Genomic DNA, 15,415 nt, shown 5'->3' on the forward strand with positions numbered 1-15,415 from the left:
TGCTTCAGCATACTGTAAACTTGCACCTTCATCCAATACCATTACATTTTCCTGTCCTACCTTCCAGCCCATGACCAGATTAAACAACCCTGGCGACATCACACACATCTGTGATACAGACTCCCTATTACTAGAACCACTCACCTTCCTCTGCTTCTATTTGATCACTTGCCCTACTCTCCCTATAAAATCTTGCTGCATCTAGCAGCTTTCCTCCCACACAATATATTTGAAGCACTTTCCAAAAGGCATCTGTCTCAACCCTGTCAAATACTTTCACCTTGTCCATAAATGCCACACACAAATTCCTTTTTTTCTCTAGTAATTTCTCACACAGATTAAAAGCAGACACTTGGTCCACACAACCTCTGTCACTCAAAAAGTCACTTTGGTTTTTTGCAGTCTGATGCATTGATTCTCTCACGTGAAAAGGCTGCCTGGGATCAGACCTGCATAGGTTCAAATCTTTGTTGTGGCAGCTGGTCCACAGTCCATCCAGTTGTTCATCCTGCCCTAGGGGCTTGTCGATAGAATGGGTATCTGCCATAAGCTAGGGGTGTGTGTGTGTGTGTGTGTGTGTATGCATATATACATAGGAATAAAGACATGGTACTCATATACAAGGCTGAGTAAATAGGGCGCCATACTGCCAGGCAGCTTACTATTATCATTACTTTACCATCTCTGATGATAGAGTGTTTTACAGCTTCATCTACAATCCTAATTGTATGTTTCCTTATTATTGTACATTCGTTTTGAATTGTTATAATTTTTAAGAATGATACTATACAGGTTGAGCATCCTTAATTCAAGAAGCTTCAAAATCCAAAACTTTTTGAGTGGCAACATGACGTCACAAGTGGAAAATTCCACACCTGACCTCACTTGCCCATACTGGGCTTTGACACTGTTGGCGTCAGTTTATCACAAACCGTCATCACTGCTAGACCTACGTGAATTACTCTGTGTTTTTTGTTTATTCTCTGCTCCGTGGTACAAAGATATTGTTGAAAATGACATAAAAGGCTTGCAGATATTCTTGTGGGTAACAGAGATAAGAAAAAGAGGAAGCATTTATGTTTATCTATAGCACAGAATGTAAAAGCGTTGGAAAAATTGGACAGATGTGTAAGTGTGAAACATCTTACAAAAGAGTATGGTGCTGGAATGACCACCATCTATGTGTTTGTGATACACTTGGGCAACTAAGGTTGTGAGACCTTACCTTTCTGATGGTTCATTGTTACACAAACATTGTTTCATGAGCAAAATTATTAAAGATGTATGAATTTCCTTCATGCTGTGTGTATAAGGTATAAATGAAACATTAATGGATTTTATGTTTAGATTTGGGTCCCAACCCCAAAATTTCGTTGTCTTTTTTATTATACTTTGTCACTGTCTCCTGTGTTAGTGAGGTAGCACAAGGGAACAGACGAAAGAATGGCCTAACCCACCCTCATACACATGTATATACATACACGTCCACACACGCAGATATACATACCTATACATCTCAATGTACACTTATATATACACGCACAGACACATACATATATACACATGTACATAATTCATACTGTCTGCCTTTATTTATTCCCATCGCCACCCTGCCACACATGGAATAACAACCCCCTCCCCCATCATGTGTGCGAGGTAGTGCTAGGAAAAGACAACAAAGGCCCCACTCGTTCACACTCAGTCTCTAGCTGTCATGTAATAATGCACCGAAACCACAGCTCCCTTTCCACATCCAGGCCCCACAGAACTTTCCATGGTTTACCCCAGACGCTTCACATGCCCTGGTTCAATCCATTGACAGCACATCGACCCCGGTATACCACATCGTTCCAATTCACTCTATTCCTTGCCCTCCTTTCACCTTCCTGCATGTTCAGGCCCCGATCACTCAAAATCTTTTTCTCTCCATCTTTCCACCTCCAATTCGGTCTCCCACTTCTCCTCGTTCCCTCCACCTCTGACACATATATCCTCTTGGTCAATCTTTCCTCACTCATTCTCTTCATGTGACCAAACCATTTCAAAACACCCTCCTCTGCTCTCTCAACCACACTCTTTTTATTTCCACACATCTCGCTCACCCTTACGTTACTTACTCAATCAAACAACCTCACACTGCATATTGTCCTCAAACATCTCATTTCCAGCACATCCACCCTCCTGCGCACAACTCTATCCATAGCCCACGCCTCGCAACCATACAACATTGTTGGAACCACTATTCCTTCAAACATACCCATTTTTGCTTTCCGAGATAATGTTCTCGACTTCCAAACATTCTTCAAGGCTCCCAGAATTTTCGCCCCCTCCCCCACCCTATGATTCACTTCCGCTTCCATGGTTCCATCCGCTGCCAGATCCACTCCCAGATATCTAAAACACTTTACTTCCTCCAGTTTTTCTCCATTCAAATTTACCTCCCACTTGACTTGACCCTCAACCCTACTGTACCTAACAACCTTGCTCTTATTCACATTTACTCTTAACTTTCTTCTTTCACACACTTTACCAAACTCAGTCACCAGCTTCTGCAGTTTCTCACATGAATCAGCCACCAGCACTGTATCATCAGTGAACAAAAACTGACTCACTTCGCAAGCTCTCTTATCCACAACAGAGTGCATACTTGCCCCTCTTTCCAAAACTCTTCCTTTCACCTCCCTAACAACCCCATCGATAAACAAATTAAACAACCATGGAGACATCACACACCCCTGCCGCAAACCTACATTCACTGAGAACCAATCACTTTCCTCTCTTCCTACACGTACACATGCCTTACTTCCTCGATAAAAACTTTTCACTGCTTCTAACAACTTGCCTCCCACACCATATATTCTTAATACCTTCCACAGAGCATCTCTATCAACTCTATCATATGCCTTCTCCAGATTCATAAATGCTACATACAAATCCATTTGCTTTTCTAAGTATTGCTCACATACATTCTTCAAAGCAAACTCCTGATCCACACATCCTCTACCACTTCTGAAACCGCACTGCTCTTCCCCAATCTGATGCTCTGTACATGCCTTCACCCTCTCAATCAATACCCTCCCATATGATTTACCAGGAATACTCAACAAACTTATACTTCTGTAATTTGAGCACTCACTCTTATCCCTTTTGCCTTTGTACAATGGCACTATGCAAGCATTCTGCCAATCCTCAGGCACCTCACCATGAATCATACATACATTAAATAACCTTACCAACCAGTCAACAATACAGTCACCCCATTTTGTAATAAATTCCACTGCAATACCATCCAAACCTGCTGCCTTGCTGGCTTTCATCTTCTGCAAAGCTTTTACTACCTCTTCTCTGTTAACCAAATCATTTTCCCTAACCCTCTCACTTTGCACACCACCTCAACCAAAACACCCTATATCTGCCACTCTATCATCCAACACATTCAACAAACCTTCAAAATACTCACTCCATCTCCTTCTCACATCACCACTACATGTTATCACCTCCCCATTAGTCCCCTTCACTAAAGTTCCCATTTGCTCCCTTGTCTTACGTACTTTATTTACCTCCTTCCAGAACATCTTTTTATTCTCCCTAAAATTTAATGATACTCTCTCACCCCAACTCTCATTTGCCCTCTTTTTCACCTCTTGCACCTTTCTCTTGACCTCCTACCTCTTTCTTTTATACATCACCCATTCATTTGCATTTTTTCCCTGCAAAAATCGTCCAAATGCCTCTCTCTTCTCTTTCACTAATAATCTTACTTCTTCATCCCACCACTCACTACCCTTTCTAATCAACCCACCTCCCACGCTTCTCATGCCACAAGCATCTTTTTCGCAATCAATCACTGCTTCCCTAAACACATCCCATTCCTTCCCCACTCCCCTTACCTTCTTTGTTCTCACCTTTTTCCATTCTGTACTCAGTCTCTCCTGGTACTTCCTCACACAAGTCTCCTTCCCAAGCTCACTTACTCTCACCACCCTCTTTACCCCAACATTCTCTCTTCTTTTCTGAAAACCCCTACAAATCTTCACCTTCGCCTCCACAAGATAATGATCAGACATCCCTCCAGTTGCACCTCTCAGCACATTAACATCCAAAAGTCTCTCTTTTGCGTGCCTATCAATTAACACGTAATCCAATAACGCTCTCTGGCCATCTCTCCTACTTACATACATATACTTATGTATATCTCACTTTTTAAACCAGGTATTCCCAATCACCAGTCCTTTTTCAGCACATAAATCTACAAGCTCTTCACCATTTCCATTTACAACACTGAACACCCCATGTATACCAATTATTCCCTCAACTGCCACATTACTCACCTTTGCATTCCAATCACCCATCACTATAACCCAGTCTTGTGCATCAAAACCACTAACACACTCATTCAGCTGCTCCCAAAACACTTGCCTCTCATGATCTTTCTTCTCATGCCCAGGTGCATATGCACCAATAATCACCCATCTTTCTCCATCAACTTTCAGTTTTACCCATATCAATCTAGAATTCACTTTCTTACACTCTATCACATACTCCCACAACTCCTCTTTCAGGAGTAGTGCTACTCCTTCCCTTGCTCTTGTCCTCTCACTAACCCCTGACTTTACTCCCAAGACATTCCCAAACCACTCTTCCCCTTTACCCTTGAGCTTGGTTTCACTCAGAGCCAAAACATCCAGGTTCCTTTCCTCAAACATACTACCTATCTCTCCTTTTTTCTCATCTTGGTTACATCCACACACATTTAGACACCCCAATCTGAGCCTTCGAGGAGGATGAGCACTCCCTGCGTGACTCCTACTTCTGTTTCCTCTTTTAGAAAGTTAAGATATAAGGAGGGGAGGGTTTCTAGCCCCCCACTCCTACCCCTTTTAGTCACCTTCTACGATACATGAGGAATGCTTGGGAAGTATTCTTTCTCCCCATCCCTTCAAAATGGAAAAAGGTGAGAACAATGGAGGTAAGGGGAGTGGGGGAGGAATGGGATGTATTTAGGGAATCAGTGATGGATTGCGCAAAAGATGCTTTTGGCATGAGAAGCGTGGGAGATGGGTTGATTAGAAAGGGTAGTGAGTGGTGGGATGAAGAAGTAAGATTATTAGTGAAAGAGAAGAGAGAGGCATTTGGATGATTTTTGCAGGGAAAAAATGCAATTGAGTGGATGATGTATAAAAGAAAGAGACAGGAGGTCAAGAGAAAGGTGCAAGAGGTGAAAAAGAGGGCAAATGAGAGTTGGGGTGAGAGAGTATCATTAAATTTTAGGGAGAATAAAAAGATGTTCTGGAAGGAGGTAAATAAAGTGCGTAAGACAAGGGAGCAAATGGGAACTTCAGTGAATGGCACTAATGGGGAGGTGATAACAAGTAGTGGTTATGTTAGAAAGAGATGGAGTGAGTATTTTGAAGGTTTGTTGAATGTGTTTGATGATAGAGTGGCAGATATAGGGTGTTTTGGTCGAGGTGGTGTGCAAAGTGAGAGGGTTAGGGAAAATGATTTGGTAAACGGAGAAGAGGTAGTAAAAGCTTTGCGGAAGATGAAAGCCGGCAAGGCAGCAGGTTTGGATGGTATTGCAGTGGAATCTATTAAAAAAGGGGGTGACTGTATTGTTGACTGGTTGGTAAGGTTATTTAATGTATGTATGACTCATGGTGAGGTGCCTGAGGATTGACGGAATGATTGCATAGTGCCATTGTACAAAGGGAAAGGGGATAAGAGTGAGTGCTCAAATTACAGAGGTAAAAGTTTGTTGAGTATTCCTGGTAAATTATATGGGAGGGTATTGATTGAGAGGGTGAAGGCATGTACAGAGCATCAGATTGGGGAAGAGCAGTGTGGTTTCAGAAGTGGTAGAGGATGTGTGGATCAGGTGTTTGCTTTGAAGAATGTATATGAGAAATACTTAGAAAAGCAAATGGATTTGTATGTAGCATTTATGGACCTGGAGAAGGCATATGATAGAGTTGATAGAGATGCTCTGTGGAAGGTATTAAGAATATATGGTGTGGGAGGCAAGTTGTTAGAAGCAGTGAAAAGTTTTTATCGAGGATGTAAGGTATGTGCACGTGTAGGAAGAGAGGAAAGTGATTGGTTCTTAGTGAATGTAGGTTTGCGGCGGGGGTGTGTGATGTCTCCATGGTTGTTTAATTTGTTTATGGATGGGGTTGTTAGGGAGGTGAAAGGAAGAGTTTTGGAAAGAGGGGCAAGTATGAAGTCTGTTGTGGATGAGAGAGCTTGGGAAGTGAGTCAGTTGTTGTTTGCTGATGATACAGTGCTGGTGGCTGATTCATGTGAGAAACTGCAGAAGCTGGTGACTGAGTTTGGTAAAGTGTGTGAAAGAAGAAAGTTAAGAGTAAATGTGAATAAGAGCAACAGTAGGGTTGAGGGTCAAGTCACTTGGGAGGTGAGTTTGAATGGAGAAAAACTGGAGGAAGTAAAGTGTTTTAGATATCTGGGAGTGGATCTGGCAGCGGATGGAACCATGGAAGCGGAAGTGGATCATAGGGTGGGGGAGGGGGCGAAAATCCTGGGAGCCTTGAAGAATGTGTGGAAGTCGAGAACATTATCTCGGAAAGCAAAAATGGGTATGTTTGAAGGAATAGTGGTTCCAACAATGTTGTATGGTTGCGAGGCGTGGGCTATGGATAGAGTTGTGCGCAGGAGGGTGGATGTGCTGGAAATGAGATGTTTGAGGACAATGTGTGGTGTGAGGTGGTTTGATCGAGTAAGTAATGTAAGGGTAAGAGAGATGTGTGGAAATAAAAAGAGCGTGGTTGAGAGAGCAGAAGAGGGTGTTTTGAAATGGTTTGGGCACATGGAGAGAATGAGTGAGGAAAGATTGACCAAGAGGATATATGTGTCGGAGGTGGAGGGAACGAGAAGTGGGAGACCAAATTGGAGGTGGAAAGATGGAGTGAAAAAGATTTTGTGTGATCGGGGCCTGAACATGCAGGAGGGTGAAAGGCGGGCAAGGAATAGAGTGAATTGGATCGATGTGGTATACCGGGGTTGACGTACTGTCAGTGGATTGAATCAGGGCATGTTAAGCGTCTGGGGTAAACCATGGAAAGTTGTGTGAGGCCTGGATGTGGAAAGGGAGCATTATTGCATGACAGCTAGAGACTGAGTGTGAACAAATGGGGCCTTTTTTGTCTTTTCCTAGCGCTACCTCGCACACATGAGGGGGGAGGGGGATAGTATTCCATGTGTGGCGAGATGGCGATGGGAATGAATAAGGGCAGACAGTGTGAATTGTGTGCATGGGTATATATGTATGTGTCTGTGTGTGTATATATAAGTGTACATTGAGATGTATAGGTATGTATATTTGCGTGTGTGGATGTGTATGTATATACATGTGTATGTGGGTGGGTTGGGCCATTTCTTTCTTTCATTTGTTTCCTTGCGCTACCTCGCTAATGCGGGAGACAGCGACAAAGCAAAATAAATAAATAAATATATATAAGAGTGAGTGCTCAAATTACAGAGGTATAAGTTTGTTGAGTATTCCTGGTAAATTATATGGGAGGGTATTGATTGAGAGTGTGAAGGCATGTACAGAGCATCATTTTGGGGAAGAGCAGTGTGGTTTCAGAAGTGGTAGAGGATGTGTGAATCAGGTGTTTGCTTTGAAGAATGTATGTGAGAAATACTTAGAAAAGCAAATGGATTTGTATGTAGCATTTATGGATCTGGAGAAGGCATATGATAGAGTTGATAGAGATGCTCTGTGGAAGGTATTAAGAATATATGATGTGGGAGGCAAGTTGTTAGAAGCAGTGAAAAGTTTTTATCGAGGATGTAAGGCATGTGTACGTGTAGGAAGAGAGGAAAGTGATTGGTTCTCAGTGAATGTAGGTTTGTGGCAGGGGTTTGTGATGTCTCCATGGTTGTTTAATTTGTGTATGGATGGGGTTGTTAGGGAGGTGAATGCAAGAGTTTTGGAAAGAGGGGCAAGTATGAAGTCTGTTGTGGATGAGAGAGCTTGGGAAGTGAGTCAGTTGTTGTTCGCTGATGATACAGCGCTGGTGGCTGATTCATGTGAGAAACTGCAGAAGCTGGTGACTGAGTTTGGTAAAGTGTGTGAAAGAAGAAAGTTATGAGTAAATGTGAATAAGAGCAAGGTTATTAGGTACAGTAGGGTTGAGGGTCAAGTCAATTGGGAGGTAAGTTTGAATGGAGAAAAACTGGAGGAAGTAAAGTGTTTTAGATATCTGGGAGTGGATCTGGCAGCAGATGGAACCATGGAAGTGGAGGTGAATCATAGGGTGGGGGAGGGGGCGAAAATCCTGGAAGCCTTGAAGAATGTGTGGAAGTCGAGAACATTATCTCGGAAAGCAAAAATGGGTATGTTTGAAGGAATAGTGGTTTCAACAATGTTGCATGGTTGCGAGGCGTGGGCTATAGATAGAGTTGTGTGCAGGAGGATGGATGTGCTGGAAATGAGATGTTTGAGGACAATGTGTGGTGTGAGGTGGTTTGATCAAGTAAGTAATGTAAGGGTAAGAGAGATGTGTGGAAATAAAAAGAGCGTGGTTGAGAGAGCAGAAGAGGGTGTTTTGAAATGATTTGGGCACATGGAGAGAATGAATGAGGAAAGATTGACTAAGAGGATATATGTGTGGGAGGTGGAGGGAACGAGGAGAAGTGGGAGACCAAATTGGAGGTGGAAAGATGGAGTGAAAAAGATTTTGTGTGATCCGGGCCTGAACATGCAGGAGGGTGAAAGGAGGGCAAGGAATAGAGTGAATTAGATTGATGTGGTATACCGTGTTTGACGTACTGTCAGTGGATTCAATCAGGGCATGTGAAGCGTCTGGGGTAAACCATGGAAAGTTGTGTGGGGCCTGGATGTGGAAAGGGAGCTGTGGTTTCAGGCATTTTTGCGTGGCAGCCAGAGACTGAGTGTGAACAAATGGGGCCTTTGTTGTCTTTTTCTAGTGCTACCTTGCACACATGAGGGGGGAGGGGGAAGGTATTCCATGTGTGGCGAGATGGCGTTGGGAGTGAATGGGGGCAGACAGTGTGAATTGTGTACATGGGTATATATGTATGTGTCTGTGTATGTATATATATGTGTACATTGAGATGTATAGGTATGTATATTTGCGTGTGTGGACGTGTGTGTGTATAAATTGGGTATGGGGGTGGGTTGGGCCATTTCTTTCTTTCATTTGTTTCCTTGCGCTACCTCGCAAACGCGGGAGACAGTGACAAAGCAAAATAAATAGAATAATATTTTTTTTTTTCAAACTATTCGCCATTTCCCGCATTAGCAAGGTAGCGTTAAGAACAGAGGACTGGGCCTCTGAGGGAATATCCTCATCTGGCCCCCTTCTCTGTTCCTTCTTTTGGAAAATTAATTTAAAAAAAAAACGAGGGGAGGATTTCCAGCCCCCACTCCCTCCCCTTTTAGTCACCTTTTATGACATGCAGGGAATACGTGGGAAGTATTCTTTCTCCCCTATCCCCAGGGATAATATATATATATATATATATATATATATATATATATATATATATATATATATATATATATATATATATATTTTTTTTTTTTTTTTTTTTTTATACTTTGTCGCTGTCTCCCGCGTTTGCGAGGTAGCGCAAGGAAACAGACGAAAGAAATGGCCCAACCCCCCCCCCCCCATACACATGTACATACACACGTCCACACACGCAAATATACATACCTACACAGCTTTCCATGGTTTACCCCAGACGCTTCACATGCCTTGATTCAATCCACTGACAGCACGTCAACCCCTGTATACCACATGACTCCAATTCACTCTATTCCTTGCCCTCCTTTCACCCTCCTGCATGTTCAGGCCCCGATCACACAAAATCTTTTTCACTCCATCTTTCCACCTCCAATTTGGTCTCCCTCTTCTCCTCGTTCCCTCCACCTCCGACACATATATCCTCTTGGTCAATCTCTCCTCACTCATTCTCTCCATGTGCCCAAACCATTTCAAAACACCCTCTTCTGCTCTCTCAACCACGCTCTTTTTATTTCCACACATCTCTCTTACCCTTACGTTACTTACTCGATCAAACCACCTCACACCACACATTGTCCTCAAACATCTCATTTCCAGCACATCCATCCTCCTGCGCACATCTCTATCCATAGCCCACGCCTCGCAACCATACAACATTGTTGGAACCACTATTCCCTCAAACATACCCATTTTTGCTTTCCGAGATAATGTTCTCGACTTCCACACATTTTTCAAGGCTCCCAAAATTTTCGCCCCCTCCCCCACCCTATGATCCACTTCCGCTTCCATGGTTCCATCCGCTGACAGATCCACTCCCAGATATCTAAAACACTTCACTTCCTCCAGTTTTTCTCCATTCAAACTCACCTCCCAATTGACTTGACCCTCACCCCTACTGTACCTAATAACCTTGCTCTTATTCACATTTACTCTCAACTTTCTTCTTCCACACACTTTACCAAACTCAGTCACCAGCTTCTGCAGTTTCTCACATGAATCAGCCACCAGCGCTGTATCATCAGCGAACAACAACTGACTCACTTCCCAAGCTCTCTCATCCCCAACAGACTTCATACTTGCCCCTCTTTCCAGGACTCTTGCATTTACCTCCCTTACAACCCCATCCATAAACAAATTAAACAACCATGGAGACATCACACACCCCTGCCGCAAACCTACATTCACTGAGAACCAATCACTTTCCTCTCTTCCTACACGTACACATGCCTTACATCCTCGATAAAAACTTTTCACTGCTTCTAACAACTTGCCTCCCACACCATATATTCTTAATACCTTCCACAGAGCATCTCTATCAACTCTATCATATGCCTTCTCCAGATCCATAAATGCTACATACAAATCCATTTGCTTTTCTAAGTATTTCTCACATACATTCTTCAAAGCAAACACCTGATCCACACATCCTCTACCACTTCTGAAACCGCACTGCTCTTCCCCAATCTGATGCTCTGTACATGCCTTCACCCTCTCAATCAATACCCTCCCATATAATTTACCAGGAATACTCAACAAACTTATACCTCTGTAATTTGAGCACTCACTCTTATCCCCTTTGCCTTTGTACAATGGCACTATGCACGCATTCCGCCAATCCTCAGGCACCTCACCATGAGTCATACATACATTAAATAACCTTACCAACCAGTCAACAATACAGTCACCCCCTTTTTTAATAAATTCCACTGCAATACCATCCAAACCTGCTGCCTTGCCGGCTTTCATCTTCCGCAAAGCTTTTACTACCTCTTCTCTGTTTACCAAATCATTTTCCCTAACCCTCTCACTTTGCACACCACCTCGACCAAAACACCCTATATCTGCCACTCTGTCATCAGACACATTCAACAAACCTTCAAAATACTCATTCCATCTCCTTCTCACATCACCGCTACTTGTTATCACCTCCCCATTTGCGCCCTTCACTGAAGTTCCCATTTGCTCCCTTGTCTTACGCACCCTATTTACCTCCTTCCAGAACATCTTTTTATTCTCCCTAAAATTTACTGATAGTCTCTCACCCCAACTCTCATTTGCCCTTTTTTTCACCTCTTGCACCTTTCTCTTGACCTCCTGTCTCTTTTATATTCTTTTTCTTTTATATATATATATATATATATATATATATATATATGTATATTATCCCTGGGGATAGGGGAGAAAGAATACTTCCCACGTATTCCCTGCATGTCATAAAAGGCGACTAAAAGGGGAGGGAGTGTATATATATATATATATATATATATATATATATATATATATATATATATATATATATATATATTTTTTTTTTTTTTTTTTTTTTTTTTTTGCTTTGTCGCTGTCTCCCGCGTTTGCGAGGTAGCGCAAGGAAACAGACGAAAGAAATGGCCCAACCCACCCCCATATACATGTATATACATACGTCCACACACGCAAATATACATACCTACACAGCTTTCCATGGTTTACCCCAGACGCTTCACATGCCTTTTCTTTAAGCAGAGTCAAATGATCAATTATTGTAACCTTCCCTTTTGTTATGCCTGATTTATATCTGCTTCTTAAAAAGAATAAATCCAGCTTGACAGGACGTCATGTTATGGTTTTAGATTTTTATATGCATATATGTATATTGTTTTGATAAAAAAGATCTAGTGATTTCTGCCCATTTTAAGAAAAAAGACATTCACATTTGTTGGGGGGAATATATCAAGTGATCATTAAATGGTGTCAAAAGAACTTTTGTTTGCTCTCAATGCTTATTTCTTTTCCATCACAGCCAGAGAATATTCTCCTAGCTACAGATGAAGAATATACCCGCATAAAACTGACGGACTTTGGTTTGTCTAAGCTTGCTGCAGATGCCTCTCAGATGACAACTTTCTGTGGCACTCCAACATACATTGCCCCAGAGCTGTTGGACTTTGGGGCACTTTCATACACTAATAAAGTAGATTTATGGAGTCTGGGAGTGGTGTTGTTTGTCAGGTAGGTAAAAATTGATGAAGATATATTTACTTTTAAGATTTTTTCATGTTTTCCTTGTCCAAAACATCTTAAATTACGTTTCTCCTCCACTGTCAGCTGCTCCATGCTCCACACCACCCTTTCAGACACCACTCCCATACACCTTACAGGATACACCTAACATATCTGTACCTCAGTAATTCCAACATTCATTTTTCCCCCCTTTGCCTATACATAAGGGCACTGTACATGCACTCTTTCAGTCCATAGGCACCTCAGCTTAGGCTAAACAAGCTTCAGACAGTCTGGCTAACCAGTCAACAGCACCATCATGCCTTTCCATGAGAAATTCCATCCCATCCACTTCTGACACTGTACCATAATTCATCTTGCAAACAGGCTTTCCTTTCTCTCAGTTTCCCCTTCACAATGACTCGTATCATGCTTCTCACCCTACCCCAAGCACATCACATCTGCTTATCACGACACTTCAGCAGGCCTTCAAATTACTCAGTATTTTCTCATCTTTGTCTTATTCCATTTTCCCAACAACTGTCCTTCCCCAATATGTCATCTCCTTTCAAAATGCTGCTTATTCTCTTTAAAGTTTATCAGTACCTTGGGTTCCCTATGATTCATTTGCCCTCTTTTTCAGCTCTTGTGACTTTCTCTTGTCCTCTTACTGCTTTTATTTGTGCTCCTTCCAATCACTTCAGCCTCCTCCCTCCAGATACTATCCATGCACCTCCCTTTTCTGTTATCCTTGCAATTTAACTTCTTTATTCCACCACCCAGTACCCTTTCTCATGCTTCCTTGTTCCACTTTCCCACTCCACAAACATCACAGGCACACTTAAGCACTACTCTGAATTTCTTCTGCTCCTTTAGACTCATTTACTTTCACTCAGTCCTTCTTGGAATCTATGCACACTGGAAACCTTTTCAAGCTCACTCTGTTTTACTAATTCTTTCTTATGTCATTTTCTCTTTTTTTTTTAATCCCATCACCAATTTTTACATGTCTCTATGAAGAAATAAACAGACATTGCACCTTCTGCCAGTCTGCATGTCCACAAGCAACACAACCTCTCTTTTGTGCATATGTCTGTCAGTACATCATTATTTAATGCCTTTATAACCTCACCCCCACTTACCACCTGGATGTAAATGTACACCTTTTATAAATTTTGTTGTTATTATCTTCTGTCATGGGAAATAGGAATAGCATATTATATCACTGGGATGAGAAATAATGCTACCCTTGTACCTCCTATTTTTTGTAAAAGGTGACGATAAGAGGTTGGAGTTGTGGGCCTGAAACCTTTCCCTCTCTTTTATTTTAATTTCTAGAATTGGGAGCAGAAGGAACCAAATTAGGAGTGCTCTTCCTCTTCGAATGCTCCATCTGGGATGTCTAACTGTGTGTGGAATAAGAAAAATTAGGTAGTATGTTAGGGAGTGGAACATGGAAGTTCTAGCACTGTGTAAAAGTAAGCCCAAGGGGAAGGGGTAATAATGGTGGGAATATCCTAGGAGTAAAGCTTAGGATTATAAGACACAATGAAACTTGAAAAGAAGAGTAAGGGCAGTGCTGACAAGCAATCAGAGATCTTCAGACAGAAACCAAGATATATTCTGGAGAAGTCTGAAATGAGCAAGGAGCTTGAACACATAGAGGAAGACCCCAGTACACCAACCAGAGGTGCATAAAACCTGTAAGATCTGTGTGACCTATAACATCTGGCATGGTTAGCTCCCCTCATAAACTGGTCATGAGGTTTGCCAAGCTTCTATCTTAAGCAATGGAAACAGTAGGTAGGTCTCATCAACAAAATATGTAAGATCTGGCCAGGAGGCTGCAAAAGTTAGTGAGTTTTCGATGTTGAGTTGCTGTTCATGAACATGCTTACAGAGTGTGTAGTCCAGGCAGTGGAATAAGGGTGAGAACCACCTCCTGAAGAGGAAGGAGAGTGTTGAACTTATAACTGTCTATGTAAAGTTTGGCCAGTTTGAGTTCATGGGAAATGAGTACCAGCAGCACAATGGGCTAGCCATTGGCTTACTGTTAATTGTTGTCCTAGCCTGCCTGTTCATGAGACATTGGAAAGAGAACTCTGCAAGAATATGATAGGCAACACAACAGCCTGGATAAGATATGTGGATGATGTACTGGTCGTTCTCCCAAGGAGACACAATGTATAAAGGACTCTACAGGACTCGTCACTGTACATGAAAACACGGTTCATAGTAGAGGAGGAGAAAGAATACAAACTACTGTTCTTAGACATGATAAATTGAGAAGAGGGGGGTGATGGATCAAAATATTTAGTGTACAGGCAGAAGATCATCAGAGGTGACTTTATACATGTCTTCTCAGCTCAGCTCATGACATCAAGATCAAATCAGACATGGTAATGGCTTTCTTGGTAAGGGTACTGAGGATATGCAGCCCAAAATCTGTGGAATAGGAGCTCAAACAAATAGTAAACATCTTTAGAAATTCCCAGTATGTGAGTGGCATGATGGAGACAGCAAAGGGAATCATGGAGAGGAACAGAGACAGTGAAAGGAATAAGAGGAGAAAAGAAAATACATGGTGGTTCTGAGCAACAGGGAGCGAGACCGATTAGGAGATTTCTCTGTCGCACCTCCACAGTCATAGCGATAGTATTAAGGACCAAGGTAGCAGACAAAGTAAAACACAAAAGATGGAAGCATACATAAGAGAGAAGCGTGATGTACAGAATAATTTGTAAAGGATGAAACAAGACATATGTGGATGCATGAAAATAAGGACAAGAGAACAAGGGAATGACATAAGAAACAACAAAATAATCAGTGCAATAGTGATGCATTTAGAGCAAGCAAATTGGAGGTGGCACAAATTATGTGCATAGGCTTGGACAGACAGAGGGAAGTCGGCAAGATAGCATGGA

General features: G+C 42.1%; 1 protein-coding gene across 3 annotated transcripts in view; it reads left to right on the forward strand.

Annotated features, from left to right (window-relative positions):
• The window catches only part of lok (ovarian-specific serine/threonine-protein kinase loki), a 225,979-nt gene that overhangs the window by 191,385 nt on the left and 19,179 nt on the right, over nt 1-15,415 (forward strand). For all 3 annotated transcript variants that reach the window (XM_071665056.1, XM_071665057.1, XM_071665055.1), the window contains one exon: nt 12,292-12,500. In XM_071665056.1, the coding sequence (XP_071521157.1) occupies nt 12,292-12,500 (209 nt within the window). The remainder of the gene's footprint in view (nt 1-12,291; nt 12,501-15,415) is intronic.

Source organism: Panulirus ornatus, chromosome 9, assembly GCF_036320965.1.
Source record: "Panulirus ornatus isolate Po-2019 chromosome 9, ASM3632096v1, whole genome shotgun sequence".
Lineage (NCBI taxonomy): Eukaryota > Metazoa > Arthropoda > Malacostraca > Decapoda > Palinuridae > Panulirus > Panulirus ornatus.